Source organism: Atta colombica, unplaced genomic scaffold, assembly GCF_001594045.1.
Source record: "Atta colombica isolate Treedump-2 unplaced genomic scaffold, Acol1.0 scaffold105, whole genome shotgun sequence".
Taxonomy (NCBI): domain Eukaryota; kingdom Metazoa; phylum Arthropoda; class Insecta; order Hymenoptera; family Formicidae; genus Atta; species Atta colombica.
In genome coordinates this window covers 1,907,159-1,914,404 of record NW_017259190.1, presented here as the reverse complement: position 1 = coordinate 1,914,404, position 7,246 = coordinate 1,907,159, and the positions used below count along the sequence as shown (strand labels likewise).

The 7,246-nt window shown below is 27.1% G+C and overlaps 3 protein-coding genes across 5 annotated transcripts in view; 2 read left to right on the top strand and 1 right to left on the bottom strand.

Moving 5' to 3' along the window:
* The first annotated feature begins 1,123 nt into the window (after positions 1–1,123).
* LOC108689684 (properdin-like) lies at positions 1,124–2,106 on the top strand. Its single transcript, XM_018196562.1, has 2 exons — positions 1,124–1,250; positions 1,913–2,106. Exons 1-2 carry the CDS (start codon positions 1,124–1,126, stop codon positions 2,104–2,106), a joined length of 321 nt encoding a protein of 106 aa, XP_018052051.1.
* Positions 2,107–2,973: 867 nt separating this feature from the next.
* Positions 2,974–5,831, top strand: LOC108688432. Its single transcript, XM_018194692.1, has 3 exons — positions 2,974–3,028; positions 3,107–3,292; positions 5,662–5,831. Exons 1-3 carry the CDS (start codon positions 2,974–2,976, stop codon positions 5,829–5,831), a joined length of 411 nt encoding a protein of 136 aa, XP_018050181.1.
* A 583-nt stretch (positions 5,832–6,414) lies between these two features.
* The window catches only part of LOC108689791 (biogenesis of lysosome-related organelles complex 1 subunit 4), a 1,158-nt gene continuing 326 nt past the window's right edge, over positions 6,415–7,246 (bottom strand). For all 3 annotated transcript variants that reach the window (XM_018196729.1, XM_018196737.1, XM_018196745.1), the window contains exons 2-5: positions 7,118–7,213; positions 6,963–7,034; positions 6,654–6,875; positions 6,415–6,525 (exon numbers count right to left, since the gene is read on the bottom strand). In XM_018196729.1, the coding sequence (XP_018052218.1) occupies positions 6,433–6,525; positions 6,654–6,875; positions 6,963–7,034; positions 7,118–7,201 (471 nt within the window). In that variant the 5' untranslated portion in view covers positions 7,202–7,213 and the 3' untranslated portion in view covers positions 6,415–6,432. The remainder of the gene's footprint in view (positions 6,526–6,653; positions 6,876–6,962; positions 7,035–7,117; positions 7,214–7,246) is intronic.

The window sequence follows — 7,246 nt, the reverse complement described above, 5'->3', positions numbered from 1 at the left end:
AATAAGTTATTTATAACACTTATAATATATATTATATATATTATATATAAATCTACATTTCTTATTATGTTTGCAGGAATATTTATTTGTTCCCTCTGGTTTTATTACTTAACCATGAAAAAATAAAAATATATTCTCTAAAAAAAGGATAGATAAAAATATTCCCGATAAAAAGGATAGATAAAAATATTTAATTATTTTCTTTCGTATTTCAGATGCGGCATCTAAACATAGCCTGAGCTATAAATATAACATATTATACTGCATTAGAACGCTTTCAGTGCTTCTATTTTGCATATAATGAATGGTAAAGATAAAAATATTGTGAATTTAGACACAATTTTCTATCGATATTTATATATGTCCATAACCGCAATGAGAACCGAAAATATGATATGCAAATGTTACTTAAACTAATTTTGACATACAATATTTACTTCGGATGCGTAATTTATGAAGTATTAAATTTTCCAAAATCTTGCACTGCCAGAGCATTTGCTATTAATGTATCGAATTATGAATATAATATTGGATTGATTATAGATTCGAATGATGAAACCAAAAGGTGCAGTAATGCTACGTTATTAAAAAAATTAGCTATATTGTTACTTGTTACACATACATTACAAAACATTCAAAACATTATAATACAAATCTCTTTATTTCTTCATGAATACGAGAATACCATTAAACCACGTTTTTTTCATTGTTTTTATAATAAACATTAAGAAAGAATAAATGTTCTCATTTCTATATGCATACTTGTTAGTTTATTCAATAGTTTGACGTATTTCAGCAATGAAAGACGCTTTTATTCAGACACTTATTCGCAATCGTGTCACCGTTCCATTCAGCGATTCACAACGGACAAACCCAAGGTTAAAATAAAAAGCAAAAACCTACACACGTGTTTCAACTTTGAGAGTCCCGTATCGTGTTTGTTAAATAAATATATTATACTTATTGCATATATTATATAGACATTGATAGATAAAACAAGACACTGACCTCATTACAGTGTTATTGGAAAAATACAAAGAGAAATTTCCACCTGTACTTTCAAACGAGCGCTGATATAATCTATCGGCGAAAGTTGCTTGATTACGAGCAAGACTTTTTCGAAATGTACCCTATGAGATACAGCAGGTTTAAAAGAATACCTCATGAAATTACTCAAATGAGAGTGTCGAGTTTGATAAAGAAGAAACGTGATGCCATTACAAAGGAAACCTCGAACAATAAAAATATAGGTGATAAGATAACAAGGAAAATAATTCTGTATAAAAACCATCGAACATTTAATTTTTTGTTGATATTTTTTATAATATCTTTTCTGATAATAAAATAACAAAAAAGATATTGTAAGAGATATTAGTAAAGAATTAGGTATGCTATGTCAAATTATATTTCTATTCCAACAAATGTATTACACGCGGATATTTAAAAATTACTCCTTCGAATAGACTGTTCAATTTTAAAGAGATAATTTTTTTCTGCTAACATTTTTTTTATTTTCTTTTATCCTTTTATTTGTAATTATCATAATTTTCTTACTACAAAAAGTGATTAATAAATTAATTAAATAGTTGTTCATTTTAATTATTTTGTAATTTATTTGTTACATAAATATTATTTTGAAAATGATTTACTAAATAATATAAACATTAATAAAAATGCATTTCATAAATATAAAGTAATGAGGAAGAACTAGATGTTAATTACATAATAGAAGTACATGCAGGAATAGAAAGTATTATACGTAGGCGTTGTAAAATAAATTCTCAGTTTCGCATTTCATAATTTTATAAAATTCGCGTAACAAATTTTCCTTAACTATTGTTTTATGCAGCGTAATGAAACATAAAACGTTAAATGTGTGAAATTCTATTTTTTTCTTTGTCTCTCACTACAGATTGGACAGCATGGGACAATTGGAGCATTTGGAGTGCGTGCAGTGTATCTTGCGGGCAAGGACGACAAGTCCGTTGGCGTCATTGTTTGTCCGCAGATTGCACTAAAGGTCTCAAGAAGGCACAGTTGAAAAGCTGCTATCTGAAGAATTGCGGTACCAAAGGCATCCTCGGCTGGCTCGGGATAAAATCGTGATCCGTTTGCGACTTGCGAAAGTGATCGACAAAGTCTTCTTGACATCATTATGTGGAAAGTACTAAGCGGTCTTGAGAACGCACAAACAAAAAAGTCCTTAGTTTGTAAACTATTACAGAGAGAGTTCATTTCCGGATATTACTCTTTCCCGGAATAAAATTATCTTGATTTGATAATAAGAAAAATACAAGAATGCAAGCATGGTTAAGCTATCATTTTCCTTAATATTTTTACACTGCACTGTAACGACAAAAATTTTAAAAATAGATTTAAAGATGAAATATGTACATTAGTACAATATATCTACATACATATAATATACATGCATTACGTTCTGAAAATGTATACAATACATTTTGATAATATTAAATTAAGTTTTAAATTACTGACTCACAGGAATTCTTTTCACTCACGGAAATAGCTATTATTTTATAGCGACAGTATATATAGTATTGATTGTTATTTGTTCAGAATTTTATATTCAACATGAATTTAATAGTTCAATGTAAATTTTAATCATCGATTAATGAGAAAGAATCAATCAAATTTGCATAAATACATTTTTCTATAAATGTAATATCGATAATAGTGACAGGATAATAGTGATAGGATACTGGAACAGCCAATTCCATTTGGATCTAAATTTATTCTATTATTTTATTGCGCATTTATGAGAATTACACCTGTCTTTATATTACATCATCGTTTTAATGATATAGAACAAACTTCATTGCGGCAATTCCGTATGCCGTATCAGCAGCGAAGCAGACGGGACCGAATAAGAAAAGAAGAAGAAGAAAATAATTTCGTTTACATTAACGTTACATTCTATAAATAAATACATAAATCAATACATAAAATATATTAATGAATAGAAATAGATTGATCTTTGCTTATTTTGCTATGTTCCTGCTTTTTATGGGTAAATATGCTGCTAAAGAATATTTATGTTCTAACACAGTATATTACTCCTTTGTGCGAAATGACTTTTCAATTTTAGCCTTTAAAAAAGCCACTCCGGAAATTGACAAACCGTCGTCAAATATTGCACCTAACATTGTTGAAAGTGATATTGACACATCAAAAATAAAATCGGATAGACTCCAACGTAAAATTTATGATATATTTCGCGATATTGATGATGATCGCGAAGAGGATAATAACATCCAGTCACTGATAAAACGAGGTAAACGCAGTTGTATGCAAAATCAACTATTTACAATTAAAAGATATAAATAAAATAGGTTCAATAATAATTGTAGAATAAGGAATTTCAATGAAGATTTATTACTGAAATATGTATACTGTTATTTGTACTAATTATTAAACTTTTTCTATTAGAAAAAAAGTGTTGTATAAAAAGATTTTTATTAAATTGACATCATTTACAATTTTTAAGGCGAAGAATCCGATGGTGTTAGTTAAAATTACAACACATGGAATACACAAAAAATTGAATTCATTCCGGGAAACGCTTGATATCATAGTTATTTGTGAAACAAATATCTTTGTTTTAATATTAAAAATATAGAATAGCTTATAAAAATGCTACATTAATAATTATTAAATAAGTAGACGCAATAGAGTTTTCAAGTACGAATACGTTTGAGTCGATTTCCCCCATTGGCAGACAATAAAAATTGGCCTTTTCATAACGTCTTTCTTTAGATAATCCATAGAATTTTTAACAAAAAAAACGTTTATAGCAATATCAATAATTTATTTGATCGGCATTTTATCGTAGAGTTATATCAATTAGCTTGTGAAATGTTGCACAGCTATATGAAACTTGTGTAATTCTATTTTTTTTTGTGTACAGAGTAAGTATACAGGATGTATCTTAAATAACGCCCACTAATCATATAGTGCTTTTCTAATAAAATAATTAAGTCAAAAAATCCTTTACGCATTTTATAATTTTCATAATAGTTAACGAGATATTAATTTTTAAGATTGCCGAATAATCGATATATAAGATATCTTTTTAAGATATCTTTCAGTGTTCTTTGTAAAATATTTTGAAGATGATTTCTTAAAAAACTTTTAAAGATATTTTTAAAATATCTTATACGTCGATTTTAGACATTTTGCTTATTCAGTAATTAAAAAAAATAAGTTGCAAAATGATGAAAGGATTTTTCGATTCAGTTTTTTCATTAGGAATCGCACTATATGATTAGTGAGCGTTATTTTGCCCTGTATATAGACATGGATTTTATTTAAAGCATAAGGGTCAATAAATAAATAAAAAAGAGTAGGTGCGAATCATGTGCAATTGCAGGTCGCACACTGGTCGGTGATTGTGGCTTTCTCCGAGACCGGTTCAAGATTTACCTTTCCGCAATACCGATCATTGAAACATGAACAACATTTGGGCAGTGCATGGATGGAAATTTCCATGAGTTGCATGGCTGGAATATCTTTTCTTTCTTGCAACATCATGGTTTAAAATTTTTGCGATATGAACAACAAGAGTGCAACATTGCATAATATTCATATTTGCAAAATTTTAAATTTTTACTCCTGAGTCACTCAATTCGATCAAACTGAAGAATAACTAAAATTTATAATAATAACGTAAAATTTAGATAACGGATAGAAATTTTGGTTATTTTTTTTCAATCCTCAATCAATGAAATTATGTTCAAAATTTAATAAACATTAGAAATTATATAATAAATGTAACAAAAGAATAAATATTTAAAATTTATACATTTTTAAAACTATTTAATAAATATATACGCTATTATTAAACGTTTCTTTTACTAGTTTCAAATATTTTTTTATGAGACATTTTGACAATTAATGAATGTATATTTAACGTTACATCTAGTAACATCTAATTAACAAACGTTTTTATATAGCATAAAAAGTCTTTCAGGTAAATGTTTTTTGAACATAAATTGTTGCTAGAATCAGAAATGCTGTATTATCTAAGGGAAATTAATATCGAGAATTTTTTAGCAATATTTTATGTAATTTATCTTTTTTATTGACATAATAATTATATTAAAAGAGATTATATTAAAAGAGATAAAACAATTAATCTTAATTTTTAATATTACTAGAATCTGACTTAATCCAAGTTGTGTATATATGCGTGTATATGTAAAGACAACGAATAAAAAATAATACAAGTGAAATGTGTACAAGTAACAAAGTTTAAGTAATGGATGAAAGTTTTTACAGAATCGTTTACTTGAAATGCTTTTTAATTTTTAACTATCCCTTTCTCTCAAAAGAAATCAATTTGAAAATTATTAAACATATTTGAGTTATGATTAGAATGTTTTTTTTTTTCGAAATATATTTCTAATTTCTGACTCTCTCTCTCTCTCTCTCTCTCTCTCTCTCTCTCTCTCTCTCTCTTTCCTCTGTAAACTTCTAGTTAATTCATACTTTAATTGGATTTTGTAGAATGTGTTTTTTCTTTATATAATTAAATTTATATAATTATATCAATATATTAAAAGATTTTGTTCATGAGCTTGATTTTCCGCTTTATTAGAATTTGATTTTTATACAAGTGGAATAACTGGTATGATATTATTTCAGAAAAAAACAATAGAGAACCAAAAATATGGGATCAATGGGGTAATTGGTCAACATGCAGTGTCACTTGTGGAATAGGCAAGATCATGAGATGGAGACATTGTATAGGCGGACGTTGCTCCTTGGGAGAGAAGAAAGCTCAGTTGAAAACGTGTACTTCCGCAACATGTTAAAATATTTTTCATGCAGTTTTAAGGAATTTACATTGTTTCATTAATGATTAAATGGAAGGAAGAGTAAAGTTAAAAATTATTAGAGAATTTCCTAAGTAAATAATTCTATGGAAACTTCTATCTGTCGGATTTCGTCAATTATATATTTTATTTTTATATTTTATTTTTCATATTTTTCTTCACTTATTTCTTCAATAAAAACGAATGTGTTTTTTTTATTTTAGAAAATTAAATTCGAATATTTTTTTTTTATATTTTTATAAGATGCAGATTTTAAACTCAAAATTTTGAGAGATTTACAAATGAGATAAATGTATTTTTACAAACTAGAAATGTCTACAATTAATTATTATCATAGGTGATTGTATCTAATGAAATATAATATATATAAAATCTAATCAAGCAGTTGTGTTGATCGATGATAAATGGCAAGAATATAACATGAAATAAAAATCCATTATACATTTATTTAATGTCCACAAAATGAACTTTATTTTTTATATAGATATGAATTATTGATCTACATAAATTTATAAATACTTTTCTTAATCTAACAACAGATGCTTCATAATTTAAGCTCTCTTTTTATGTACATGTTTTTTTATTCTCTTTGAAAGTAATCATCAGATTTATAAATTACGGGTGATTTATATACGGATGTTGTATTTGACGCAACTGGTTCATGAGTTTTCTTCTAAAAAATTCAATTCAAGTTGCTTAAGAAATTATTACATACATGACAATCATATAAAATATATAATTTAATTATTTAATAATTTAAAATATATGCTAAAGTGTATCCTTTAAGTATGTCGTACTTACAAAAAATGATAGAGGATTCAATATCCCAAATAATCTATCTGATACACCTAGATCAGTTTCTGCCTTGTCTACAGCAGCTTCCAATGTACTTAAATTCATGTTTGCCATTGCAACAATATGCTCCAGTGCATCTATCCTATTGCGAAGAGTTGCCATACCATCCTTCATTTGCTGTAACTTTGGAAGATGTTGCTGCATGCATTCAGCACTGCTATTTTCCACCTTGAGAGACAGAAATGTTTAATGTTTCAGTATCATATCAATACTGAATCGATACATATGTACATTCTATTTAGATTCATATCTAACCATTGCAACAATCGATTGGAATTCCTCTAATCGTATCAATGTATCCTCTATGACATCGCGAACATTTTTCACCTAAAATCAGCACGAGTTATTTAAGAATTTCTTAAATAGCAGAATATCAATTATGGATAAGAAAATACAAATAACACACTCGCCTGATTATTCCAATCCACTTTTGCATAATTCGCATAATCTTTAACCAATTCCTCGGTTAACTCCGTCGTTTGGGAAGATGTCATTTTTTCCTAATACTATTATATTTAATTAAATAACTAGATATATGT

Excerpts from the sequence above, each read along its gene's own strand:
- LOC108689684 (XM_018196562.1), top strand. The coding sequence starts at position 1,124 with ATGTACCCTATGAGATACAGCAGGTTTAAAAGAATACCTCATGAAATT. Across the intron at positions 1,251-1,912 it reads CTCGAACAATAAAAATATAG|ATTGGACAGCATGGGACAAT; the intron begins GTGATAAGATAA and ends CTCTCACTACAG.
- LOC108688432 (XM_018194692.1), top strand. The coding sequence starts at position 2,974 with ATGAATAGAAATAGATTGATCTTTGCTTATTTTGCTATGTTCCTGCTT. Across the intron at positions 3,029-3,106 it reads TATGTTCCTGCTTTTTATGG|CCTTTAAAAAAGCCACTCCG; the intron begins GTAAATATGCTG and ends TTTCAATTTTAG. Across the intron at positions 3,293-5,661 it reads CCAGTCACTGATAAAACGAG|AAAAAAACAATAGAGAACCA; the intron begins GTAAACGCAGTT and ends ATATTATTTCAG.